At 48.6% G+C, this 27957-nt stretch overlaps 2 protein-coding genes and 1 long non-coding RNA gene across 13 annotated transcripts in view; 2 read left to right on the forward strand and 1 right to left on the reverse strand.

Moving 5' to 3' along the window:
* RNF43 (ring finger protein 43) overlaps positions 1-19755 on the forward strand; it is a 67181-nt gene extending 47426 nt beyond the window's left edge. For 8 of the 10 annotated variants that reach the window (XM_072779822.1, XM_072779821.1, XM_072779823.1 and 5 more), the window contains 8 exons: positions 2769-2891; positions 10005-10079; positions 10194-10325; positions 10951-11055; positions 12154-12315; positions 12836-12938; positions 13615-14964; positions 17801-19755. In XM_072779822.1, coding sequence (XP_072635923.1) covers positions 2769-2891; positions 10005-10079; positions 10194-10325; positions 10951-11055; positions 12154-12315; positions 12836-12938; positions 13615-14964; positions 17801-17835 — 2085 coding nt within the window. In that variant the 3' untranslated portion in view covers positions 17836-19755. Of the gene's footprint in view, positions 1-2768; positions 2892-4823; positions 4938-10004; positions 10080-10193; positions 10326-10950; positions 11056-12153; positions 12316-12835; positions 12939-13614; positions 14965-17800 lie in introns of those variants that run through there. The other 2 variants (XM_072779831.1, XM_072779824.1) reach the window with 2 other exon arrangements.
* On the reverse strand, positions 18838-21469 carry LOC140606430 (uncharacterized). Of its 2 annotated transcripts, none has more exons than XR_012008743.1 (3): positions 21091-21469; positions 20757-20933; positions 18838-20065 (listed from the first exon to the last, which is right to left on the reverse strand). It is a non-coding gene; the product is annotated as an uncharacterized lncRNA (long non-coding RNA). The 2 variants fall into 2 exon arrangements; XR_012008742.1 differs by having other exon boundaries at positions 21095-21463.
* Positions 20729-26709, forward strand: SUPT4H1 (SPT4 homolog, DSIF elongation factor subunit). Its single transcript, XM_072779833.1, has 5 exons — positions 20729-20918; positions 21459-21565; positions 25503-25558; positions 25845-25898; positions 26318-26709. Exons 1-5 carry the CDS (start codon positions 20751-20753, stop codon positions 26383-26385), a joined length of 453 nt encoding a protein of 150 aa, XP_072635934.1. The 5' UTR covers positions 20729-20750; the 3' UTR covers positions 26386-26709.
* The last annotated feature ends 1248 nt before the right edge of the window (positions 26710-27957 follow it).

Below are 27957 nucleotides of genomic sequence, written 5' to 3' on the forward strand. Positions count from 1 at the left end.
TTCCTCATCTTCAAAGTGGAGACAGGGATCCCTGGGTGGCGCAGCGGTTTAGTGCCTGCCTTTGGCCCAGGGCACGGTCCTGGAGACCCGGGATCGAATCCCGCGTCGGGCTCCCTGCATGGAGCCTGCTTCTCCCTCTGCCTGTGTCTCTGCCTCTCCCTGTGTGTGTATGACTATCATGAATAAATAAATAAAATCTTTTTTAAAAAGATAAATAAAGTGGAGACAAATAGGGGCACCTGGGTGGCTCAGTTGGTTAGGCACCTGTCTTCAGCTCGGGTTGTGATCTCGGGGTCCTGGGATCAAGCTCTGCATCGTCTGGCTCTCTGCTCAGCGGGGGTCTGCTTCTCCCTCTGCCTCTGCCCCTCCCCCTGCTTGTGTTCTCTCCTCTCTTTCAAGTAAATATTTTTTTTTTAAAAACCCACACACTAAAGAATGTGATTGAAAAAATAAAAATAAAATAAAATGGAGACAATAGTTTCTAGCATTATCGTCATCATCATTAGTGTGGACAATGGAGGGTTGACTATGTGTCCATTTAGAGTTACATGACTCCAGAGGCTGGAGTCAGATAGAGCTGAGTTCTAATCTTGTGTGACTTTAACTTCCCTGTGCCTCAAGCTTCATTCTCTTCTTTAGATGGGGATGATCACACATACCTTATACTGAGATGACATCTAGAGGGCCTGGCATACAAGAGGCATTTACTAATAGTTAATTTCCTCCCCTTCCCTCTTCCATAGTTTTTCATTCAGACAGGGGAAGTCTTATGAATCTGACATACTGAGTTTTTTCTCCTGAATCTCATCAGAGTTATCCTACAATATAGCACTGCTTTGTATATGCTGGTTCCCTCATGGAGGTTTGAGGACAGAACAGTGGTTAAATATTTGTAAATCTTTCTCTAAAGACAGCTCTTCTTTGAGGTGACTTTTCCCCTCAGTTGACCCTCTGGTCAGTAAGGGGCATGTTGGAGTTATATGAAGAAAGCTGACCATGGGTCATGGTAGGGGAACAAGCAAAGCAGTAGACTCCTATGGCTGCAATTTGTTATTCCTGAAGGAGGATCTCCCATCTCTTGTTCTGTTGGAACAGCTGACTTCTGACTCCTTACCATACCAGACAGTCTTCTGTCATCACCAGGAAGATCTTTCTCAAACGCAAATCTGTGGTCTCTGGTCCTTGGTCTGATGCTTGTTGACTTTTCCAGTCTCATCACCCCTCTACACCAGACCTAACTGCCTGCAATCCCTTCCAGACACATGCCAATGCCTCCATGCCTGGGCATAGAGGTGCCCAAAGATTTGATAGAATTGATAGAAAGGATAGAATTCAAAGCAAAGTGGTCCCTATGTTTAAGGGACTACAGTGACACAGTGAGAAGAAATAATAATGTGAAAATGCTTTCAAGGGGATCCCTGGGTGGTTTAGCGGTTTAGCGCCTGCCTTTGGCCTAGGACGCAATCCTGGAGTCCTGTGATTGAGTCCCACGTCGGGCTCCCGGCATGGAGCCTGCTTCTCCCTCCTCCTGTGTCTCTGCCTCTCTCTCTCTCTCTCTCTCTCTCTCTCTCTCTCTGTCTCTCTCTATGTCTATGATAAATAAATAAATAAATCTTAAAAAAAAAAAAAAGAAAATGCTTTCAAGAAGTAACTGTGCTCTTAAATCCATCATCAGCATTGTCATCTTTGGAAGCATCTTCATAAATTCAGAATGCTGTCTGGTTTCTCTGATGGTTCTTTCTCAAAGTCCTTTTGCCTTCAGCAGCAGTAGGGAGGGAAGTATGGGCACCTCCCTCATACAAAATCCCCTGTCTTACGGGATACACTGCGTTTCTACCACGTAGGAACTTCTAGCCCATAGGATTATCTAGGGTCAAATAAATCATACTTTGTTCTCACAGCACTCCGGGAAAATTAGATTCAAGTGGGCATTTGATTCCCCTTGAGTGACAAGTGAGTATATATCTGCTGAGGGGATCCTCTGGTGTGATAGCACACATTGGGCCCATTTACCCCTGAGGCACTGCTCTGCACCCACTGGGCTAGGGGCCTAGGGTCTTGGCCTGGCCCTGCCATACCCTCAGAGCAGATGGGCTGGACTGGCTCATCTCCACTGCATACTTCCTGGGACCAGGACGAGCTCCTAGGAAGTGTGAGGTTCAAGGCTATTAGTTAAGCCTCCTTCCCAAGTGTCTTCTTCCTGCCAGTGCCCTGCTTCATCTCAGGATGGGTGCAAGGCAGGGGCAAAGGGGGATATCAGGAGGAACAAGGCAGCACCAAGCAAGAAGACGTGAGAGATGGGGACCTCAGGGGACATACCGAGGAGGCAGCAGGTACTGGTTGTACCCAGCACCACCCTGGGAGAGCATGGAGGGAAAGGCAAGATCCTGCAGATGCTGATATGGCTCTCAGCCGGGTGTTTGTAGCAGGTGGAAGAAGTAGGAGGTAAAAGAGGCTGGGGCAGTTTGAGGGTTGTCGGAGTGGCTTTGCTACAGACTCTTCATTGACGTCCCCCTTTAGGACACCTCTCATGCCTACCTACCCCTCACCTCCACATATTCTTGGCCCTGGCACCCCTGAAATTACAAACTTCTTCTGAGGTAATGTATAAGGAAGACCCACTCTTTAACAGCACAGGGAAACTTGCCTGTCCCTGCCTGGAACAGTGGGGAAGTGCTTCGCTCCTACAGCTTACTCCTATTCCCTAGAGCCTCCTTAAACTCTCTCTCTCTCTCTCCCCTTTTCTCTCTCCCCCTCTCTCTCTGCAGTCCCACCCCCTGTATCTGTGCAATGCCAGTGACGACGACAATCTGGAGCCTGGATTCATCAGCATCGTCAAGCTGGAGAGTCCCCAACGGGCCCCCCGCCCCTGCTTGTCACTGGCCAGCAAGGTAGGTTCACACTTGACCCCACACACACTCTGAACTTCACCCGGCCCCTTTGTTCTCTGTTCCCTTGTTGCCTAGGAGTGATGTCCCAACTCACTCAGGTTTTCCTAACTCATGACTGGTCTGAGAGGGGTGGAAATTGAGGCCTCCTTTCCCCACCAAACATCATCTACCAGCAGAACCTCTGGCTGTCATCCAGGGCATGCACCCCACCCATATCCTCCTACATCACCTGGAAGTACCTAAACCCCTTGCCCTGCCCAGCATCAGAGCAAGGAGGAGCCAGTTGAAGGACTTTCCATCTCTCAGAAATATTAACCGAACATATGCAAGAATAGCAGAAACAGAAGCCATCGCCCTATCCATAAAAAGTTCACATTCTTCCTCCAAGATTGCAAACCAGTGACTCCACGTTTCTATGGAGCACCATTGGCTGGAGCTGGTGGGAGTCACCACCTTTCCAGCTTCCTGGGCTCTCTGGTTTGCCATGCTCCTCACTGGCCTGCTACTGCAAAGGCCCTGTGAACATTTGCATTTGTGATCTCTGCTCTAATGTTTGTGACTGTTTTCCATGTGCTGACCATGTGCCAGGTGGGACAGATTCTTTATATATTATCTCATTTACTTTGCACAGCAATCAGGAAAGCTAGACACTTTTATTCTCCATTTGACATATGAGGAAGTGAGGACCAGAAAACTTAAGTAACTGGGGCACCCAAATGGCTCAGTTGGAGCAACATGTGACTCTTGATCTCAGGGTTGTGAGTTCAAGCCCCACATTGGGTGTAGAGATTACTAAAAAAAAAAAATAATAATAATAAAGGAACTTAAAAAAAGAAAAGAAAACTAAGGACCTTGCCAGGGTTACATAGCTAGAAAGGGGTGGAGCTACAATTTGAACTGAGCCTTGTCTAGTTCTCAAACCTGAGCTGTTACTCTCTTCTCTGTTGCCTCCCATTCTTGCTGGGAACCCTGGATGTATATGGAGATTCTCATGGTGACATAAGCCAGAGTGTAGTCAGATTCTGTGTGGCATACTCAAATCAACTTGGGGGGAGGGGTCCAGCTCCCCACATGGTGGAAGAAGCGGACAGTCCCAACCAGTGCATTTGCTCTTTGTACCTAGGTCCCCCTAGGGATTTCCTGATCCTCCTGAGGTCTGTTTCCTGAGCCAGGAGTCTCAAGGAAACAACCTGGGTTCTTACCTGACCCCTGGAGGGGGCAGGAATGTGGGCAGGATTGTGAATGTGGCACCCACAGGTGGGTGAAGATATTCTCCCCAGCCTGGCCATAACTGATGCAGAAGGGAGCTACGGGAAGATGTGGGAAATAGGGGCCAGGACACACTTGGAAGAGCCGGAGAGTGTGGTTTCTAGACAAGACTGGGTGGGTCTTGGGCACCTGGGTGACTCAGTTGGTTAAGTGGCCGATTCTTGATTTTGGCTCAGGTCATGATCTCAGGGTGGTGAGATCAAGCCCCGTGTGGAGCCCTGCATGGAGCCCCATATCAGACTCTATGCTCAGTGGGGAGTCTGGGTCAAGATTCTCTCTCTCTGCCTCCCCCCCCTCCAAATAAATGAATCTTTAAAAAAAGAAAAGGAAAAAAGACTGTGTGGGTCCTTAATGGCAACAGAATTTTGTTAGGTTGAAGCTACCCTGCTTTTGGCTATTAGATTTCCCTTGCCTTACAGAATAGGGGCAAATGCCATTCATTTATTCATTTGGTAGATGAGTGCCTAGTGCTTGGTAGTATGAATGTGAGTGCAGAGTGTGTGTGTGTGTGTGTGTGTGTGTGTGTATGAGTGTGTAAGATGCAGAGGTTGGGGGGGAGAGGGAGATGGGGGAGGAGGGGCTCAGAGAAGCTCCACTGTTCTTCTAAAGCAGTGTAATGTATGATGTCACATACGTGTGAACACTGGGCCACCTGTGAGGTCGCCATCCACCCGGGAGGTTTTCTTCTCTTCCCTGGAGAATCACACTCCTGGGGGATAAATGAGGCATGTGCACAAACGCTAGGAAGCAAGGAGCACGTGGTTGGTGCTCTTTGAGGTACTTAACCTTATTGTGCCTTTGTTTCCTCCACCATAAAATGGGACTTTTATTTTCTACCCCAGTGATCACTGCGAGGATAAAAATGATGTATGTCAAGTACCAATAGTGCCTGAGCTAAAACAAACACAGAAACAAAAAAACCCTTAGGGGTTTAGAAGAAGCACCTTGGCTGCTGCCTGGGGACCTGTTTTTCTTCCACAGCCTTTGCGGTCACTGCTCATGCTTCCTCCCCGCCACCCCCCACTCACTCCTCAGCTTCTTCAAACCAGGCTTCTCCCTCATCTCTGTGGGAGTGCCCTAGCCCCATGGTCTCCAGCTGGTGGGGTCCAAGGCTTCCCTCAAGTCTCATCCTTAGACCTCACCAAGCAGCTCCTACCTGGGATCCCCAGCCCAAAGGAGGTCTGTGAACTACCAATATTTCCTAAGTCCCGCAGCTTAACTAGATATTTATTTGTTGCTTTTAATTACAAGTTTTCTCATAGGAAAATGAATTGTACATAATACATGCAGTTAGTTTGGTAAAAACATAAAAAAAAATATATGGCTTGGGGCACCCAGGTGGCTCTGTCAGTTAAACATCTGCCTTTGGCTCAGGTCATGATCCTGGGATGCTTCTCCCTCTCTCTCTGCCCCTCTCCCATGCTCATGCTCACCTTCTCTCTCTCTCTCTCTCTCTCTCTCTCTCTCAAATAAATAAAATCTTTTTAAAAGCTTAAAAAATAAAAAATACATATATTTTGGTAGGGGAATACATACTTCCCCCTCAGGGGAAGCGATAGGGGAAAGGTGGGTTTTAATGATAAGTTTGAAAACTGCTAACTTGAATCAGCTCTGCTCTGGTATATCGATTAGCATTAGTGGTGTCATTACCATCAACAGAGCTGGGGCTCTTGAGTTAGACAGCCCTGGGTCTGAAGCCTGGCATCTCCACTGCCCCTCAGTGTGACCTGGACATTTGAGCTCACCTCTCTGGGCCTCTTGTTTCCTCATCTGTAAAAGGGGAATAATAATGGGACTTACACCATAAAGTAGTTATAAGTATTTAATGAAATAGTACAGATGGAAGCTCTTAGCCCCATGCTAAGCACATAGGAATCACTCAATAAATGATTACAGTTATCACCGTTGTCATCATTGGCATCATCATCTTATGCTTTTATAGTTAACAAGATTGGGGTTTTTTTCTTTCATTGTCACTTCTCTCTATCTTCTCTAAGACCTTCACCATAATTTTTTCTGGACTCTTCTGTTCTTGTCACCACCACCAACCTCCTCCTGCTATCTAGTCATCCAAATTGGTTTCTTTCTTTCTTTCTTTTTTTTTTTTTTTAGATTTTATTTATTTATTTGAGAAAGAGAGGGTATAAGCAGGGGGAGCAGCAGAGGGAGAGGGAGAAGCAGACTCCCTGATGAGCAGGGAGCCCGACATGGGCATCATGACCTGAACCAAAGGCAGCCCCTAACTGACTGAGCCACCCAGTTTCTGTTTCTCTATTAGCAACTCCACAGCCATCCTTGTGATTATCCATGTCCTGATTGCCTCATGCCTGGACTAAAGCAGTAGCCTTCTACTGGGTGAAATAAACTGGCTCTGGAGATGAGCCCCTGTCTCTCTTACCATAGAGACCACTACCTAGAAACCATGCACTTGGAAAACTGAAATCCTGAGTGGGAATCCTGCCTCCATTGCTTATTAGCTGTGTGACACTGGGCAAGTTGTTCCGTCTCTCTGAGCCTCAGTTTCCTCAACTTAAAACTGGATGACTCTTATAGAGTTGTGAGGAGTAAATGAAATTAGGTACCCAAAGCATGTAGTAATAGCTGATATGACAATAAATAATGCTTAAGGGACACTGAGTATGTATGTACTAGGTACTATTAGAGGGCTTTACATGGATTAACTTATACAGTCCACGAAACAACCCTGTGAAGTAGATCCTATTATTATCCCCAGTTTACAGAAAAGAAAGCAATTACATGACATGCTCAAAGTCTCACAGCTAATATTCGGTAGCAAGTCCAGGACTCAAACCTGAGCAATGTGAGCTGAGTAGGTCTCAATAAAGGCTATATCTCTTCTACTTCCTCCAACCCTTGCTTTCAAGCCCAAATGAATTCCACCTCTTCTATTGAATCTTTCCTGACTGGTTCAGTCCAGCTAGTCTATTAGGGGCAGGAATCCAGCTCTTCTGGGATGCTTTCAAGGTCTCTATCCATGCTGTACACACCAGGTTTATGGAGGTGCTTTGTGGGAAGGGGGAAACCAAGGCTTGCTCTTAACTTCAGCTCAAACTCAGCGCACTTTTCTCTGTTTTGTGATTGAAGATTTGTGTTAGATTGTATGTGTGTGTGTGTGTGTGTGTGTGTGAATGTGTGTAGTGGGGAGAGTGGAGGCAAGGGCTTTCCACAGTGAAAAAAGAAAAAAAGATTTGGGAACTACTGGTCTATTTTATTAATTTGTAATCTAGAATGTTATCAGCATTATCTTTTGTACATACTTTGTCTCTATAACTAGATGATGAGTCGTTCTAGAGGCCCTGGCCTTCCCTGGCTTGGTGCCCTGGGCACAGTAAGTACTCAATCAGTCTTTGATGAGGAAGAGGTTACAGAGACTGTTACTATGTCTAGAGAGGAAACCTATAGTCCAGAGAAGTGTAGAGGGTAGTGTACAAATCCTACATGGTACTGGTTCTGGTTGCTGAAGGCCATGAGCAGCAAGCAAAGGGGCTGACTGGCTCTGGCTGGCTCTTTGCAGCTCCCAAAGAGATCTCTGGGTTGTTTTTCTAGAGCCCAGTCTTCCCAGGCAGAGGGCCTACCCACCCGCTCTGCCTTTCAGATTCCAGTCTCCCAAGAAGTGCTTCTTTTTCTCCCTCTTTCCCACTTTCTTGGGTGCAGGTGGACTGGAAGGAAGCATGGACAGCCTCAGAATGGGCTGCCATCTGGCCCCAAGTCTTGCTTTTTTGATTCCTAGAACTCTGGACACAGGTACCCACTGCCTGAAAGTCCTGTTTGTTTCCCCTGTTGGCCAGTACTCTTTCTTTGATCTCTTTTACAACTTTGTAATTATGGGCTGTAATGGGCTGGGGTGTTTGAACATCAGGGTAATTACTTTCCACTGTTCCTATCCCAATCCTTCAAAGGGGGGGCGGGTAAGAAAATCTCTGGAGAAGGAAGACTGTGCCCTTCCCTCATGCTCTTCCAAGCTGGGCTGGGTGTAGGGTCTCAATCTGGGCATGAAAAAACTGAGGCATTGGCAGCATGCAGGATCCAGCAGTCTTAATTCTTTGACTACTGGGGTGACCTCCCCATGCCCTGACCGAGTCCTAAACTGTGACGCTAGCAGTAGGAGCCGCTCTCCTCGTCCTCTGGGGCTGCTCCCATGCCCTGGCTTGGGGGATTCTGAAAGTTGGAGAGCTTCTTTTTGCCTGGGGTCACCTAATTGGGGTGGACTTCCTGGCAGTAAATGGGCAGGAGGACAAGGAAGCCTGTGATCTCTCAATTTCTTCAGCAATTCCATTCTGGAGTCCTGTGAATTTCCAGCCAATTGGGCTGGGGAGCCTGGGCCTGGGCTGGGCCTGGGTGCTGGTAGAGAGCCCAATCCACTCCTCAGTAACTCAGAGAGGGAGGGAGGGAAGGAGGAAGGGGGAGAAGTTACCCTCCTGACAAAACAGGGCCCCACTTGAGTGTCTCCACCACCTTCCAGGGCTCCCCAGGCAATAGGCTGACTGTTGGTGAGGGGCCCCCTGGCCCCTGCTGCCTCCTGGGGAGTGAGGAGCTGGAGCAAGGAGCCGCTCCCCTGGCCTGCTTGGCAGGAGACCTGCCCAGACAGGCTTTCCCCGTGAAGGAAAGCAGAGATCAAAGCACTAAGAGTGTGAGTAAGCTCCAGCACTGACTCCTCTTCCTGCCACCACTGCTAGCAGAGGGGTTAACTCCTTCATTGCCTGCAGCAAAGCCCCAAAGACTCAGCAGGCCCACAGAGGCATGAAGTCCCAGCCTGATACCAGGACAATTGAGCCTTTGCTTTGGGGAGAAAGGCTGGAGAGTGGCTACACTGGGCAGGGAGGCCTGACACAAGGCAGGACAGTATCTATCTTGCTCCTTTGCCCTTGCACCTCCACCCCACCCCCTGCTCCTATCTCCCTTCTCTCACCCCACACCCAGGGCTTCCAGATTCCTGCTTTTTTTTTTCTCTCTCTCTCTTTTTGGCTCTGCTCTGCTCTGCCTGCTTGGCTAGATTCTGCTACCCCAAGTCTGCTCTTGGAGCCTTGGCAAGCACGCATGCGCACACATGCGCAATTGCACCCTGTGCGAACAGCCCCTCAGGTCCAGGTCTATCCCCATGGAGTCTCCAGTGCCACCCTCAGGGAGGGGATGCAGGGATGAAACACTGGTCAGGGACTCCATTAAGGCCTTGAATTGGAGCCAGGAAGTGTTGGCAAACTAGAGTGTGTCAGGGAGAGAGAGACACCAAGAGGTTGGCTGAGTCTGGGGCTCTGCCATGGAGAAACCCTGGTGGGCAGCAGGGTCCCCGGCCTCTGGGGGATGCCCTGCAGGTTTCTCTCGTCAGGCAGGGTTGAACCTTGGAAAGCCCAGCTCTATTCTGAAGGAGCTCCCCACCTGTCTTTTCTCCCCTTCTCCCTCTCTCTACTGGGGACTGGTCACCCTTCTCTGCTCCCCGGGGGTGCTGGTCATTCCCTGCTTTCTGTTCTCACACTCCTTAGTGAAGGTAGACTTGTGGTACTTTGAGGGTAGGGAGAGGTCTTATTTGTCCTTAGCTCTAGAGCCTAGTCCACTAGCTGGCACCTACTAAATACTTGTTAAGGGTTTATTCTATTATAAAAGGAAGGATTAGATGCTGTCCTTGAAGGCAGTGGGAGCTGGGCGAGTCAGGGCAGGACAGGGATCCTAGTCCCACTGCCCCCTTGCATGTGTTGCATATGAATGTGCTGGGATACCATGTGTGCATGGTCCTAGGAGGGGATGAACATGTGAGGGTGAGGCCAGTGCATGAATGGGCTGTGTCCTCCTCTGACCCCCGTGGACCTTGGCTGTGTGTCCCTGCAGGCCCGGATGGCAGGGGAGCGAGGAGCTAGTGCTGTCCTTTTTGACATCACTGAGGATCGAGCAGCTGCTGAGCAGGTACCCAGGGACGTTGGGATGTTTGAAGAGGTTGCTGGATGGAGGGAGATAAAGTTACCTGGGGAAAGACGAGTCAGGACACAACAGCCCTTGTGGTCACTTTGCTTCCCACAGCTGCAGCAGCCCCTGGGGCTGACTTGGCCAGTGGTATTGATCTGGGGTAACGATGCCGAGAAGTTGATGGAGTTTGTGTACAAGAACCGAAAGGCTCATGTTAGGATTGAACTGAAGGAATCCCCAACCTGGGTAAGCATGCCAGATCTCCAGACCCTGCCCTAGCACCCATTCTCACTACCTCCTTGTTCCATGGCAACTCCCATCGGAAGTCCTTGGACTCCTAGAGCTAAAGAGAATTTAGAAACCCTATAGTTCAACTTCATCCCCAGCTGTGTACTTCTGGATGAGTTTCTTCTCCCTCTGGGCTTCAGCTGCAGAACAAATAGGTTAGGCCAGCTGAGTTCTAAAGTTGTTTTCAGCTCTGTGGTTTCGTGGCACAGGGTAGCAGAGCCAGAAAGAAGTCCTGCCCCCAGTGTCTGATAACCTGGCTGGTGTTTCTCCACTGGCGAGAAATTTCACCCAGCTTGTCACTGGGAGGCTCTCACTAAGCAGAGGGGTCCCTTTCCTCTTTCCCCCAAGCATACAGGTCTTCACATAGTACCTCTCACAGCTGACATCTGGAGGACCCTCTCCCAGGAGTGCCCATGGACAGAGAGGGACCACCTAACCCCACCTACAGGCTCCTCCCCACCTCATCCCCTCTGCTGGAAGACTTGAGGGGACCTCTAGCTGTCTGTCTCCTGGATACCTGAGTTTCTCCCAAATTGGCTCCTTCCAGAAGCATGATTCTTTCCATCTCTGCTCACTCCCCTAGCCAGATTATGATGTGTGGATCCTCCTGACAGTGGTGGGCACCATCTTTGTGGTCATCCTGGCTTCAGTGCTGCGTATCCGGTGCCGCCCTCAACACAGCAGGCCGGTGAGCAGGGAGGGTTCCCTGGTGGAAGTGGGCATGTTCATGTGTGAGGGAGGATAAAGAGCAGGAAGGGGAAAGGGAAGAAAGAAGGTACCTTATGCTCTTGAAACAGTTTATGTCTAAACACCCTGGCATCCAACTTGTTGATCTCCAGCAGCTTCTTCACATAGGCTGACCTATTCATTTATTTATTCGGCAAATATAGACAGTTCCTCGTATGGGTCAGGCACTGTTCCAGGTGTTGGAACAGTGAACAAAAAGACAGAAAATCCCTTCCCTCAGGGACCTTTAATTCTATTGGGAAAAGACAAGCAATAAACAAAATAAATAAAATATGTAGTATTTTGGATGGTGGTATGTGCCAGGGAGAAAAATAAAATAGAAGAGGGAAGAGGGAATATAAAGGGACAGGGTTATTTTTTAAAAGCAAAGCCAGAGAAGGCTTCACTGAGAGAATGACATTTACAGGAAAGACCCTAAGTGGGTGAAGGGGGTGGTATGTGCAGAAATCTGGGGAGAGTGTGATCAGATAGGAAGCACAGTAGAGGCAGAGGCCTTGAGGCAGAAGTGTGCCCAGTATGTCTGAGGAACAGCTAGGGGGCCTGTGGCCAGAAGAGAGTGAGTGAGAGGGCAGAGAAGAAGGTGAGGACAGGAGTTGACTGGACTTTTGAGGCCATGGGCAGGACTGTGTTTTTCACTCTGGGTGAAAGAGAAGCTACTGGAGGGTTTTGAGCAGAAGTAGTAAGTTTTAAGTGAAGAGGATGGGTGTGGTGTTGGGAAGTTAATGGGATTAGGAATTAAGTTTAATGGGCCTATTAGATATCTAAGTTAAGATGTCAAGCAGACAGTTGGATGAAAAATTTCTCTCCTGGGTCATCGAGGAAAAGAAAGCTTGATAGTAGAATGAGGGAGTGGGGTGGGAGGGCTTGGCCTACTTGGCAGAGCCATGTATGAGCTTGAAGGGGACAGACTCCTAGGGGTTGTCAATTGACGATGTGATCTAACTGTGTGACTGGGAACCAAGTATACACCAAAGTCCCGAGATCCCATGGTGAGGGAAAAGGAGCCCTTACCTCTTCTGAACCCCACCCATCTTCCCAGGATCCCCTTCAACAGCGAACAGCCTGGGCCATCAGCCAGCTGGCCACCAGGAGGTACCGGGCCAGCTGCAAGAGGGCTCGGGCTGAGTGGCCAGACTCGAGTAGCAGCTGTAACTCTGCCCCCGTGTGTGCCATTTGCCTGGAGGAGTTCTCTGAGGGCCAGGTAAGGCAGGGCTTGTGGTTGACCTCTATGACCAGGCTGGGGAGAGAAGCAGTAGCACAGGAGGCTGGAGGAGGCACTTAAGGCTGATGTGGGTGCTCTGGTTGCATCTGTGTCCTATATATCTTGCATGAAGTAGAGATAGGGGATAGCCTTGAAGTCCGGTTATTTTTCTGGTCTTCCAGGGAAAGAGAACTTTGTGTGTTGAGTGTGTACCATGTGTGCCAGGCTCTGCAGTGGGCACTTTAGATGCATTACCTCATTTTAGCCTCATGACAATGCAGGGTGGGGGTAGATTAGGTTTTTTAATCTTCCTTTTAGAGCAGAAAATTATCTGTTAAGGAACTTGCCCAAGGTCATTCAGCTAAGTGGCAAAATCCAGGTTTACCTGATACCAAAGCCCTTACTGTTTCTATTCTGTTATGTGGTATTTTACAAGAAGGAGAAGCCAGAGGGAGTCAGGGGAATCCTGGTTGCTGCTGTTGACAGATAACTTTGGTTTGGACCCCCTTGTGTTCTGCAGGAGCTACGGATCATTTCCTGCCTCCATGAGTTCCATCGTGTGTGTGTGGACCCCTGGCTACATCAGCATCGGACATGCCCTCTCTGCATGTTCAACATCATAGGTAGGAGGGGGGCCAAACACTCCCGTATGTTCAGCCAAATGGTTCTAGGACAAGGCAGCCCTTTGACGAGAGGTTCTGCCTTGAGGCTGGGAAGAAAACAGGTCTGCCCTTATCATTCTTTAAGCTGTGCACTGCTCAAGAGTACCTAAGATGAAGGGCGGGGGGGGGGGGGGGGGGGGACACCATTCACCTTGTAAACTTACTACTTTCAAAATTGTATTTTTATGACAACCTTGTTGATTCTAAATCTGGGTAGTTTGTATATTTATAATTTTGATTTTCTGGCAATAAAGTATCTTATTCTAACTAAACCAGGATATTATGAAAATTTCCTAAAAGATGAAAGTAAAGTATCTTGAGGAGAGAGAGCCTTTTTCTAATTTACCCAAAGGTACACCAGGGGCTAGTGGGGGCCCTGAGTGAAAGAGCCCCACATGGACTGGTGGGAAGAGTAGGGAAGGACATGCACAGGGGAGCTCCCCAGGAGGGATGTCTGGAAGGAGCCCAGGGTGCCTCGGGCCACAGGCAGATTAGGAAAGTGCTTGGTTCCCCAACTCTGACTGAACACACAGGCTATGTGGGCTCCAATAGGTGTGCTACAGCCATACTTTTCTGAATACACCCTCCATAGGTTTGTGGAGGCAAACACCTATGCTCTTGGTTCTTTTTCTTCCAGAGGGAGATTCGTTTTCTCAGTCCCTGGGACCCTCTCGATCTTACCAGGAACCAGGCCGCAGACTCCACCTCATTCGGCAGCATCCTGGCCATGCCCACTACCACCTACCTGCTGCCTACCTCTTGGGCCCTTCCCGGAGTACAGTGTCTCGGCCCCCACGACCTGGTCCCTTCCTAACATCACAGGAGCCAGGCACGGCCCCCCGGCACCATCGCCTCCCCAGAGCTGCACATCCCAGGGCTCTGGGTGAGCAGCAGCGCCTGGCAGTGGCCCAGCACCCCTATGCACCAGGCTGGGGGCTGAACCACCTCCGATGTACCTCACAGCATCCCTCTGCTTGCCCAGCACCCCCACGCCGGGCCAGGCCTCATGACAGCAGCGGCTCTGGAGAAAGCTACCGCACAGAACGCAGTGGCTACCTGGCAGATGGGCCAGCCAGTGACTCCAGTTCAGGGCCCTGCCATGGCTCTTCAAGTGACTCAGTGGTAAACTGCACGGACATCAGTCTTCAGGGCATCCATGGCAGCAGTTCTACCTTCCGCAGCTCCCTGAGCAGTGACTTTGACCCCTTGGTATACTGCAGCCCGGAGGGGGAGCTGCGGGAGGAGGAGACTCAGCCTAGTGTGACCTGTCGGCCCCGTTCTTTGGACTCAGTGGTGCCCACAGGGGAAGCCCAGGCTCCCAGCCATGTCCACTACCACCGCCACCGGCATCACCACTACAAAAAACGCTTCCAATGGCATGGCCGGAAGCCTGGCCCAGAGACTGGGGCCCCCCAGGCCAGGCCTCCCGTTCCTCAGACACAGCCCCAGCCAGAGCCACCTTCCCCTGATCAGCAAGCTGCCAGATCCCACCCAACTGCCCCTTCAGGGCAGCTCTCCAACCCACAAAGGTCCAGGGCCCACATGGAGGCAGCCCCAGGCCCAGCTGATGCCCCCAACTCGAGTCCCAGCAGCCTCTTACATTTGCAGAAATCCAGCCTCCCTGTTCGACACCCACAGAGGAAAAGGCGGGGGGGCCTCTCAGAGCCCCCACCAGCCTCTCAGCCCCAGGACTTGACTGCACACCCAGGTTGCCAGATTTTTCCCCATTACAGTACCAACCTGGCATACCCTTGGTCCCCAGAGGCCCACCCACTGATCTTTGGACCTCCAGGCCTCGACAGGAGGCTGCTACCAGATTCTTCAGGCCCTTGTTACTCAAGTTCACAGCCAGTGTGGTTGTGTCTGACTCCACGCCAGTCCCTGGGTCCACACCCACCAGGAGAGGGGCCTTCTGAACGGAGTTCTGGCACCCCAGAGGGCAGGCCATGCCCTTACCCACACTGCCAGGTGCCGCCAGCCCAGCCTGGTGAGTTTTCAGGGGAAGAGGGTGTGGTGGGGAGAGGATAACTGGAGGTTATTGTAGAATGGGTGAAGTCAGCCAATAACAGGTTGACAGAAGCTGAGAAGGGTACAAATGGGGTAACATTAAAAATACTGAACAACAAGCATAGTGTAGGATACTGGCTGAAGTACTCTGACTCTGCCAGGTGTTACTCCTGTGGTTGCCAGACCATAGGGAGGTCTCAGGGGGAAGTGCCAGTATAGATGAAATATCAGAAAGCACTTGGGGGGGTTTGGGGCAACAGCTCAAATGTAAGTGTTTCAATATTTTAATAATTAGTAAAGCTGTACCAATGCACACACTTCAACGATCAGCTTTAAAGATTGATTGATTTATTGATTTATGAGAGAGTAGGGAGGGGCAGAGAGAAAGAATCTTCAAGCAGACTCCCTGCTAATAATAGAGTCCAACTGGGGGCTCCACGCCATGACCCTGAGATCATGACCTAAGTCGAAACCAAGAGTCAGATGCATAACTGACTGAGCCACCAATTTTCTGGCTTTAACTACAAAGAAGGCCAAGAAGTGTTCCTTGCTCTTGAGTACAGCATGGAGAAATAATTACTGATAGCCATAATCCTAGGCAATATGAAGTCTTGTAGGAGAAATAACTGCAGATATCCATAACAGTAGGCCATATGAGAAGAGCTATGTAATTAAGGGAAAGAAAGAAAGAAAGAAAGAAAGAAAGAAAGAAAGAAAGAAAGAGAGAAAGAGAAAGAGAGAGAAAGAAAAGAAAGAAAGAAAGAAAGAAAGAAAGAAAGAAAGAAAGAGAAAGAAAGAAAGAAAGAAAGAAAGAAAGAAAGAAAGAAAGAAAGAAAGAAAGAAAGAAAGGAAAGGAAAGGAAAGGAAAGGAAAGGAAAGGAAAGGAAAGGAAAGGAAAGGAAAAAAAGAAAAGAAAAGAAAAGAAAAGAAAAGAAAAGAAAAGAAAAGAAAAGAAAAGAAAGATAGATCATGGATGGCTCCCAGCAACCCTGTGGGTCTTTAGGTTTTCTCTTCTTCCCCTGGGGTAAAGGACAACTAAGGCTTCCCTTCTAAGCACCCTTGTTAATAAGACCAGCCTCATTTTCCTGGGTCCTCAAGTGCATCCCTGATACTGTATTATGACCAATGGTGATAATGTAAATCCTCAGTTTTCTCTTGCTCAAATCCTCCTCTTCCTCCTCCAGAGCAGCCCCTCCACTTTCCCATTTTCCCCATCATCTCCCATGGTGTAGATGACACAGCTCTTTGCCTACAGCTATCACTGGGCACCCCAAAAGGGAACCCAGAGGTCCTGAAATATAAGGCGTCACAATCTAAGAATCCTACAGTCAAGACCAACAGCTGTTATCATTCATTCATTCACTACTTCCCTCCTTTTTCCTTCCTATATTGTATGCTTGCTATGTGCTAGGTTCCAGGCTAGGCTCTGAGGACATGGAACTTGTCAACCAGGAGATACAGGTCTGTGGGGTCACGGGCATGTACACAGTCACAGCAGAGAAAATAATTACTTCCTTAGAGCCATGTAGAGCAAGCTTTGGCCATGTGTGGGTGATCCATTTGGACCCTATCATGTGTGTGCTTTGAGGGCTGCTGGTGCCTGACCACTGCCTCCTCTCTCTCCCATACTTAGAACTGGTTTCAATGCCTCCCTCTTCCGTGTTCCTCAAATCCAGTCAGTGCCAGTTTCTGTTAACTCTATCCCTGATAGTTTTTTTTACCTTCTCCTTCAGAATTCATGGCCCCTGCCCATGTCTTAGATGCAGCCTAAAGATCAAGGCAGGAGCTCTTAGCTCCTCCCTCCCCTCTTACAGGGCCATGAAGGCTAGGCACTGCACATACAGCATTGTGTCCCGTAGAGTCATGCAGCACAGCTACCCTGCTCACCTACTGCTGCCAGTCTCATCTTCCTCAAATAAACTGTCCAGAAATTTCCAAATGTTCTATTTTGTCCACAGTAAAGAAAAACTGAGCCTGTTTAGCCTTCAAGACTCTAGCACCAGCTAGCCCGTCTTCCTTCCCCAACCTTTTCACTCTTCCCCAGCCCCATGCTTTAGCCAAACCTAGTAAGTACTTCTTGTAGTCCCTATAACCCAGAATGTTCTGCTGCCTCTCTATTCCCATAAATCCAATTCTTTTTGTTTTTGTTTTTAAATTCATGAGAGACACAGAGAGAAAGGCAGAGACATAGGCAGAGGGAGAAGCTGGCTCCCTGCGGGGAGCCCCTTGTGGGACTCAATCCCAGGACCCCTGGATCATGACCTGAGCCAAAGGCAGATGCTCAACCACTGGGCCACCCAGGTACCCCCCATAAATCCAATTCTTATCTATTTCTGCAGGACCAGCCCATTTATTTTCACTTTCAGGAAGCCCTTCCTGATTGCTCCACTTGAACATGATCTGTCCCCTTCCCAGGAAAGGTCTTATGATCCAGTCCTGTCACACTGCATAATTTCCCTTTGCATACACATCTTCTCTTCTACAAGATCATCAAGTCCCTGCTTATTCTTCAGTGTGGCACATGGTAACAGGTCAGATTCACAAGTGCTTAATAAGTATTTATTGGATTAATGAGCAAATAGTAAGTATTTGCAACACGTTGGTTGCTATATATGTTTCTCTTTCTTTAGCTTCCCTCCCTCCCCTGTATCCCAACTGGGGCCCCTCCCAGCTTTCAATCTAATTACCCCTTCTGGACACATTCCTTGCTCCTCCCTCTCTATGGTTCTCTCCCAGCCATACTCACTTGCAGGTGGAACAGGAAAGAGGCTGCCTGACCCTCACTTACCATTTTCCTCCCCTCTCTCTAAATGCAGGCTCAGAGGAGGAGATTGAAGAGCTAGCTGTGTGAACAGGCTGTGTGAGATGCTCAGACCTAGCTTGAACCAAGAGTATGCTCCGGATGACTCAGGCCCTACCTGGCACAGAGTCCTGCTCCTGAGAGAAGAAAGGACCTCAGAAAACACCCCCTCTTTTTTTTTTTTTTTTTGCCATACTTCCTGGAACCTCTGGAAGAGGAGTGGTGATGGTGGGTGGCAGGAGGCATGCCCTGCTCCCAGCTCTGGACCTTGTGTGCAGAATACATCTGCCTTGCAGCAAGTCTGTGTCCAGCCAGGCAACCAGCTACTGTCTATGTGGGCTGGCTCCCTTAAAGGCTGTTTTGTAGGAGCAGGAAGCTAGGTATGGGTAGATAGGTGTTATAAAGGTGCTGCTCCTTTCCCCAGGCCCAGCAGGTCTTCCTCATCCCAAGTTTCATGTGTATACCTGCCACTGGGTCCTTCTTACCTCCTTTCTTGGGTGAGTCCTGCACACCAGTGTTGACTCCTCAGTAAAGCTGCTGCATCAGCAGCAACCGTGGCTTTTATCATTTTCCTTCTTTGCAAAAGGATTAGGAACATAGGTGAGCCCTGAGCCTAAAACGAGAGGCTCTGAAGCTTCTCCAGGCAATGCCTGTCCTGGTGCATCAGGGAGAATGGTTTCCCCTTCTTGTCTTTGTCAGATCCCCTATATTAAGTCTGAGGGGAGGCTCTGGGAAGCTGGGTGTGGAGTCCTGTCCCTGAAATGGTGCAGCACCTTGAAGAACCAGGGATGAAAAACCTCTGACTCTCAAACTCCCTTGTCACTCCAGCAGCTCCAGCTCCTCTGGGGGCTGGGAGTAGAGGTAGTGGGGAGGGAATAATTCCTTCCTGGAGATTGCCTATCTCAAAGTCCCAAAGTAGGTGGAAAGAATAGGACTTCTGCTGGATTTCATCCAGAAGAGGGAGGGAGGACAGAATGAAGGTAGAAAAGACAGAATTACAGCTGAACAAGGACAACAACAGATTCTTCTCTGGGAGTTTTCTGTCAGAGCTGGGATGAGGAACAGGGGGAAACAAAGAAAAAGCAAACTGGGACATTTGGGTTTAGATGGCTCCAAGGCCCAGCTTCCCATTATAAGCCATAGAGGCCAGGGACACCCAGCAAGGTGTGCATGCAAGAGGTTGTACATGCAAGACCTCTGGTGTGGGTAGCTGGTACCCTGTGGACAAGGGCTGAGGGGCCTCCTGAGGGTGATATTCACCCCAGGGCAGCTGGACCATTGCTGGCTCCTCAGGCATTATCCCATTTGGAATGTGAATGTGGGAGCAAAGTGGGCACAGGACCCTACCTGGGAATCTTCTTCCCTCAAAGTCAGTGGGGGAAGTAGCACCTAGGCACCCACATGGGTATTTATATCTGAACCAGACAGAAAGACGCTTGAATCAGGCACTATGTTGAGAAATGTATTTATTTGCTAATATATTTATCCATAAATGTGGTCTGGTCTTGTGGTTTTGTTGTCATGACTATCACTTAGGGTAACAATTTCAATCGTTTACATTGACAGAAATACGTGATTTCTGGTATCTGAGGCCAGGCTCTGATTTTATGACAGGACAGAACAGAGTGGTGGGTTAGGTAACAAGAATTGGCTTGTAAGCCCCTAAAAGCATGGGTTAGGGAGATCAAGGAAGGGTGGAGGGAAGCATGACTAGATTCTGTGGTCCAGTCATTATCGGTATTATTATTGTACCTCTTACTTCACACTCCTGTGACTTTGTGACCTTGGGCAAATACCCTCGCTTTTCCCACCCATAAAATTGGCCTGCTTCACAGAGGTGTTGCAGGGCTCCCCTGAGACCAGCCTGAAAGCAAGTTTGGAGGTGGGAAGTAAGTATCCAGGGCTGGAGGACATCCTAACCCATCACAGAGCCCATCTGAACACAGCACGGCCCGGGCACGAACAGCAGCAGGCCCCCTTGAAAAAGCCAGTTTCGGTTGGGAGGCCTGGTTGGGAGGATAGAGTAGCAGGGTCTGAAACCATCTATTTATATCCCGGAGCTCCAACTCTGATAAACACCACTGTGCTCCGCCTTCTCGTGGGGCGACTGTGAGGATCCAGGGCTGGTGCTGAATTGCCACGAATTCCACACAGCCTGGGCGGCCCTAGCTCCCGGCCGGCCTCACAAAGCACGTTTCCCCTTCTTCTGGAAAGGTTTCACAGCGCCGGTCCTTGTCCGTAGCCCAGCTTTGAACCAGAGAGCAAAGAAGTATCTTGCTTTCTAAAGGATGAAAAAAAAAAAAAAAAAAAGACACAAGATCTGCTATCCCCCACAGATGTTCTCAAGTGAAGGAACTGTCTCAATGCTAAAAGCTGCACAAAGCCTAAATCATCAGCCGGAACAAGGAAAATACATTAAAAAAAATTAAACGAAAAAAAATTAAACGATAATTAATTAAATACGCCTGTTGCGCGCCCTGGGCTCCCAGGCCAGCATTCCCGCCGACGGCAAGCGGAAACCCTGCACTGCTCCCAGGAAGCAGAGGGGCTGTCCCCGATTTCTTTCCCGCTCCGCAGAGAGAACCCAGAGGGAGACAGCGGACTCTCCGGTCCTACGCTTTTAAAACGGGAAGACAAAAAGGAATCTCGGCTGGCATCCGGGAACCTCCGAAGGGGAGCGGCGGCCGGCCGCCAGCCGCCAGGATCAAACGGCCCGCGCCGCCGGCTTCCGGCTCGCGCCGCGGCACGCTCCCGCGCAGGCGCCAGCCGCGCCGCCCCTCCCCCACGGCCCTGCCCACGGGCCCAACGGCCGCGCGGGCCTCGCCCTCGCGCCGGCCCAGGTGGCGGGTGCGCGCGCCGGCCCAGGTGACTGCCGGCTGGCTCCGCCTCCAGGCGGGAGAAACCATCTCCTTAGGCGGGGGGGAGGGCTGGGCCTTGCGGCTTCCCACGCCGGAAGAGGAAGTCCGATGTACCGGAAGTGGAAGGCATTCTGGGTAGTTCGATGTTTACTTCCGGCGGCTGAGGAATCCGAGGCCCAGTCCTTTGCGGTTGTTTTGTCGGAGAGGATGGCGCTGGAGACGGTGCCGAAGGACCTGCGGCATCTGCGGGCTTGTTTGCTGTGTTCGCTGGTCAAGGTGTCCTTCGGGGAGCTGGTTGTAGGGGCGATGGGGGATCCAGGTTGGGGGAAAAGGTGCAAGGGGGATGGGGGTTAGCGAAAAGTAAGGTCCAGGACCCCGGGTTTGGCAGGGGGTGTGGGAAGCTGCTGGAGGCCATCGTTTAAGTCTGTAGGAACACAGGGAGTCTTACATGCCTTTGAATCCTCAGCACAGGTCTGATCCTTAACAGACGTTCGGTGAACATCTGTTGAAACCGAAGGCCACTGGGAGTCAGATGAGGGTGGGGATCTGCAGCTGAGGAGAGTAATCAGAGAGGATGCCTGACCCTGAGGGGACTAGGGAAAGGAATAGGTAAAACGCAGTTAGGAACAAGAGAGGGAAGACTTGAGGGTGGAACTTTAGGAATGGGGCTGTGGGAGTGGTAGGTGGGGAACCTGATGAGACAGAGCCAACCAACATAGGGAGCCTTCTACTTGACCAGGTAAAAGTATGGAGAAAGCTACTTCTTCTTTTGGCCTTGTTTATGTTCATCCCTACCCCGTTTTATCTCCCTCCCAGACTATAGACCAGTTTGAATATGACGGTTGTGACAATTGTGATGCATACCTTCAGATGAAGGGTAACCGGGAGATGGTATATGACTGCACCAGCTCTTCCTTTGATGGGTAAGCTTCTTTAAATTCCTTCATTCGCTTCTTTGTTACTCCTATACCCACCCCACCAAGTAAATGTGAAGCAGACTACTGAGACTATAATCCTGGTTGTTCTCAAAGCTATTTTGAGGATGTGGCTAGTCCAAACAAGTATGCTCTAACGGTAAAATATATACTAGATTGACAAGATGTAGAACAAGGGGAAAGAGTATAAAATAATTTCTTTTTTATTATTATTGTTTTTAAAAATATTTTTATTTATTCATGAGAGACACAGAGAGAGAGGTAGAGACACAGGCAGAGGGAAAAGCAGGCTCCCTGTGGGGAACCTGATGCGGGGCTTGATCCCAGGATCCTGGGATCACAACCTGAGCCAAAGGCAGATGCTCAAGCATTGAGCCACCCAGGCAACCCACAAATAAAATCTTTTTAAAAAGAAATGGGGGATCCCTGGGTGGCTCAGCGGTTTAGCGCCTGCACTGGGCTCCCTGTGTGGAGCCTGCTTCTTCCTTTGCCTGTGTCTCTGCCTCTTTCTCTCTCTCTCTCTCTCTCTCTCTCTCTGCGTGTGTGTCTTTCATGAGTAAATAAATAAAATCTTTATATATATATACATGTTTAGATATATTTTATGTATATAAACTAAAATATATGTATATAAGTTAAAAAAATTTAAAAAATGATCTGGCACAGGGCCTGGAAGGTGGCAGAGGGCTAATAAATGTTTGTTGAATGCATGATGACACTACCTGAAAATGAAGGTAAGCTAAGGTACAGTAATGGTAAATTATTACCTGAAAGCTGATGCTTTTAGATGTATCTAAGAGACCCCCATAAGAAGTTTTCCTTGGTGAGATTGTCCAATGGGGAAAAGGGGAAATGAGTCTAACATAAGTGGCCAGGTCGCAGGTTATTTTACCCCTAAGGTAGGAGCCAGAAGGCAGTATTCTTTGGGGGTTAAGAAGATATTATAAAGTGTCTTTTGGCCTCTAGGCCAATTAAGGATTTACACATAGGGATGCCTGAGTGGCTCAGTCAGTTAAGCGTCCATTTCTGGATTTCAGTTCAGGTCATGATCTCAGGGTAATGAGATTGAGCCCCACATTGGGCTACGTGCTCCGTGAGGAGGGAGTCTGCTTGAGATTCTCCCTTCCCCTCTGTCCCTCCACTGCCTGCATGCTCTCTCCTCTCTAAATCTTTTTTTAAGAAAATGATTTACACAAACTGGGCTCAAACACGGTACTTACTAAACTTCCTTCAAGGTGAGGCCAACTCCACCCATTCCTTCTTTGACTTCCTCTAAGGAAGAATGAAAGATTGGGCAAAAACGCTGTTGTCATGGAACCTTACTTCCTACACATGTATATGCACAGTTAGACACTCCAGTCCCTTCATTGATTTGTTAGCACTGTAACAAAATTGCTAACAAATGAATAAAGAGAGGCTCCTCAGAGGTTCAGTCAGTTAAGCATCTGCCTTCAGCTCAGGTCATGATCCCAGGGTCCTGGAATTGAGCCCCTTGTTCAACTCCATTTTTAAGTGTAGAATTCAGTGGTATTAAATATCTTCACATTGTGCACCTGTCACTACCATCTGTCTCCAGAACTTTTTTCATCTAATTTTCCCTGCTCCACAGTCCTTGCCAACTACCATTCTACTTTCTCTCTGTATGAATTTTTTTTTTTTTAAGATTTTATTTATTTGACAGAGGTGAGAGACCACAAGCAGGGGGAGCAGCACAGAGAGAGGGAGAAGCAGGCTCTCCACTGAGCAGGGAGCCCAACACGGGACTGGATCCCAGGACCCCAGAATCATGACCCAAGTCAAAGACAGATGATTAACCAACTGAGCCACCCAGATGCCCCTCCTTCTGTATGAATTTGAAGTATATTGTAGATAATTCATGTAAGTCGAATCATACAATATTTGTCCTTTTGTACTTGACTTATTTCATTTAGCATCACATCTTTAAGGTTTATCCATATCCTAGCATGCATCCGACTTTTCTTTTTAAGCTGAGTGATCCCATTATATGTATATAGCATATTTTATTCATTCATCTGTTGTTACACACTTGGGTTGCTTCTGTCTTGTAGCTGTCATGAATAATGCTGCTATGAACATGGGTTTACAAATATCTGATCAAGTCCCTGCTTTCACTTCTTTAGGGTATATATCCAGAAGTGGAATTGCTGAGTTGTTCTATGTTTAACATTTAGAGGAACTGCCATAGTGTTTTTCACAGCAGCAGCACCACTTTATGTTCCCACCAGCAGTGTGCAGGGGTTCCAGCTTTTCCACACCCTTGCCAACATTTATTACTTATGTTTTGTGTTTTGTTTAGGATTTGATAGTAGCTACCCTATTGGATTTGAGTGGTATTATTGAGGTTTTGATTGCCTTCCCCTGATGATTAGTGATGTTAAGCATCTTTTTTATGTGCTTATTGGCCATTTGTATATCTTCAGAAAAATATCTGTTCAAATGCTTTTCCCACTTTGGAAGTAGGTTATTTGGCTTTTTTATTGTTGAGTTGTAGGAGTTATTTGAGTTATTTGTGTATTCTGACACAAGTTAGATTTTGGAAAATGGGTATATCAGGGGCTAAAGGAGATCAGAGGAGGGCCAGATGAACTCAGCTAGAAGCAGAGGAGATACCAGGTGAATCAGGCTCTTTTAAGAAGTACAGGAGCTCTGAGGAGATTGCGGTAAGAGAACATTTTAGAAAAAGCATACTAAAGAAGGGAATGACTTGAGCAAAATCATGGGGTGGGAGAATCAGGGTATGTTTGGAGAATGGTGGGGGTGCTATTGAGGTTAAATCATAAGGTTGAGTGACAGGCACTATAAGGCTAGACAAGTTGCTTATGAAGATCAGAAGAAAACATACTGTTGGTCCAGAGAGCAGCCTGTATATGTGCTTTAAATCTTTTTTTAAAAAAGGATTTACACACAAACTGGGCTTAAACACACTACTTACTAAACTGCCAGCCCAGGGTAGGTGTTACCCTACTTCACCACCCTGGAGAGTGGGATCAGTTCCACTCACAGCAGATGGCTGAGTATGTAGGATTTGGATGGGGAGGGAGGCTCCCCAAATAAGAATCCAAGATTGTTGCCAAGAGAGGAGAGAATGGTTATCGAGAAGGTAAATGTTGGCAGGTATCAGTGTCCTAGAGCATACCTGTCACAGAAGGCAGTCAGCAAGCATTTGATTGAATGAATGAATGACAGAAATGACCTCTGTAGCTTCTGAAAGTGCCTGATGCTTACCTGTCAAGCTCCAGTGTCAGCCTTCTAGCCCTTAAGTGGCTTTTCTGTTGCTTGTGCACTAGGATCAGAGCTATCCTGGGAAGAACAATTAGGATAGTAAGGAGAGCTAATGCTAATTTAGCACCTACTCTGTGCTAGCTGTTTTTCCTGTATTAGCTCAGTCTTTGAGTTTCATCCCATGAAATTCTGAGAGTGGTCTCCATATGTGTGTTAGGCTCTACAGCTCATCAGAGGCAGAGCTTGGCCAAGTCTAACTTACTTCTGGTAGGAGGACCCATGGTTTTCTTTTACCCGCCGTTTGCATTGGGGCCCAGCCCCCTAGTGGTCCTGTTGGCTGTAGTTAGTCACGTATTTTTAAAGCTGTCCTGTTTCCCAGAGAATCTGGGCTGGGGCTCCCGATGTTTTTTGAGCCTGGTGAGCTAGTCCTTTGGGAATGGTGACTGATCTATGCTTCGCAGGCAAAGAACCTTCATCAGTACTAACTTTAGATCAGCCCCTTCCCAGCATTTAGTAGTCTGTTTCCCCTGCTTTCTAGTAGAGACTCACTACTTGGCTTTTTCCTGCATTTCCTCTCCTAGAACTATTTTGCTGGCTGGAAGAGTAAAGTGGGCATTTTCCTCCATCTCTCTCTTCTCCAGTAGGGGAGGCTCAGCTGACTGTGCTTCTTTTCCCTTCCCAGAATCATTGCGATGATGAGTCCAGAGGACAGCTGGGTCTCCAAGTGGCAGCGAGTCAGTAAGTGTCTCCCTTTCTCCTTATCCTGGCCTAGCTGTGTTGTTGCTGTCTCTCGGGTCTAGTGGGGCAGTCTTAAATCAGCGGGTAAGTGGCCTCCAAATGAAACAGATGGGTTGTAGGAAACATGAAGAAAATATCCTGTGCCCTGTCATTTAACACTGTAGCCCAAAGACGTGATTGCTCCTCTCTTAAGAGTTGCAGCATTCCTTTCGTTTTTTAGCTTAAACCTCCATTTGGTTTTTAGACTTAATTCTCTCTCACTGCCATCTCTTTTCTTCTCTCCTAGGTAACTTTAAGCCGGGTGTATATGCAGTGTCAGTCACTGGCCGCCTTCCCCAAGGTAATTATCAGAACAGCAAGCCGATGTTCGCGTACTGCGCCAAGCTCCCTGGAAGTCCTTTATGTGACTGCACACTAGTCCTCCCAACTCTGTGAGAGAACTGAGGCACAGAGGTTAAATAGCTTGCCCAGGGTCACCCTGCTAGTAAGAGAGGAGCTAGAATTTGAACCCAGGCATTTTGGGTCTAGGACCCTTGGTTTCAGTGACTACAACGGGGCTCCCTTTTCCTTTTCATTCTTACCAAGTCATGGCCAAACGTGTGCCTGAGTCATCAGTTGATGAGCTGTCTAGGACTCCAGTTTGCTGAGGAGCACCTTCCTTCCTTCCTCCCTTCCCCCACCCAAAGTGATAGTAGAAGGACCTTTCTTAGCCCTTTGGAATCTTCCCCCCTCACAGAGCTGTTTCTTTTCCTGCTGCAGGAATTGTGCGAGAGCTGAAAAGTCGAGGAGTGGCCTACAAATCCAGAGACACAGCTATAAAGACCTAGCAAGATGTGTGGCCGCCAGCATCTTTGCTCCTCACCTCTTGCATCTGCTTATTTTTTGTTCTGGAACTAAAGGAGCAGAACTTCAGATACTCCCCACCCTCCAGTTCTGAGACTCAGCAGACTGTTGAGAGAGCACAGCGTGTCCCTGGGTCATTTTACCTTTGGATTTCTGATGGGGGTGGGGTGGTTTGGGCTTGTGTACTGACAGAGACCGAAATGAATGGGGGGGTAGGAGACCAGGTCTGTGCCCTGACCCATGGGTAGGACTCTGGGTCAAATGCCAATAAACGTGAACGTTCTTAAGGAAAGTTCTTAAGCCCATGACAGATGCCTTGTGTCCCTCTTCTTTTACATGGGCCCAGGAAGAACTCACTTAACCCTGTAAGCACTTTGCCGGAGCAGTAGAGGCAGTCCTGCTTCCCATTACCCGTCTTTTAGCCTTCTGGGATTGCAGCCTTTCTAGTGTGCTTCCTTGGGTCTTGTTGGAAGGTCTGCTGTCCTGGGTCTAGGCAAGCTGGTAGTCCTGGTGTGTGAGGGTTGCCGACTTTTGCTCTTTAGACCTGGTGCAAGTGTCCCTTGAAAGAAAGCCTGAGGTTTCTCAGTATTCTTTGCCTGTTGACCATGTTTAATGCCCTCACCTGCCCCCCCCCCTTTTTTTTTCTTAACTGCTTTTGCTATACCTTAGGCCTCTCAGTGGTACCCATGACCCTCCTCTGCCACACATATTCTGATGTATTCCTCTAATTGGAGCCCCTCGGGTGGCTGCTGGGCCTTGGTCTGGTTTATGCCTCTGGAGATGTTGGGCCCCTCCCTTTCCCTTCTGGCTTAGTAGGAGGTTTTGATATCAGGATATTGGCCAAGGTGAGTTACCTGTTTTGGAATGATAAATATCATACATTCTTATTAAATTTCCACAGGGAATCCTTTTCATATCCCCATTTTGATTCTCTAGGTTTCTTCATCTGTAGAACAGTGATAACACTCTGCCTGTTTACCTTAGTATTATGATTATAAAAATGAAGCAAAGTGAACATTCTAGAACTTAGGTTTTATAAAAGGTAAAATTCATTTACTCTTTTTATTAGCTATTTTTAAATATGTGCAGTATGTGCATAGTCAGCCAAATAGTGGGAGAAATGTCTAGAATCACGGCTGCAGAATGAGCTCTTGACTTGTGAACAGAGGCTGTGTGTCTCTAGCCACCTGGTGTTGCTAGTGAGTCAGTGTCTCTTGTTACCTGTGGCCCTGAAGTGTGTGGAAAAGAGGGAGAGGTGCTGATTGTCCAGTGAACCTCCTCCCACCCCTGTCCTTGTCCTCTCATAGGCCCATGGGAAGGAAGCTGGGAGTGGCTCAGGCGGCTCCTGTCACTCATGGGTCTTCCTCAGACCAGAACTGTTTTCTGCTGATGCCTTCAAGCTCTGAGGGAATTGTCCATTAACCCCCATTTCAACTGGATTTTTAAAGGATTTCTCCAGCCCAGCAAACTGAAAGAGCTCAAGGGTGGTGGTTTCTGTTCAATTCCCATCTAAAAGGATCCTTGGGAAGTAGCCCCACCAGGCCAGCCTTATGTTC

Source organism: Canis lupus, chromosome 16, assembly GCF_048164855.1.
Source record: "Canis lupus baileyi chromosome 16, mCanLup2.hap1, whole genome shotgun sequence".
In the NCBI taxonomy this organism is placed as follows: domain Eukaryota; kingdom Metazoa; phylum Chordata; class Mammalia; order Carnivora; family Canidae; genus Canis; species Canis lupus.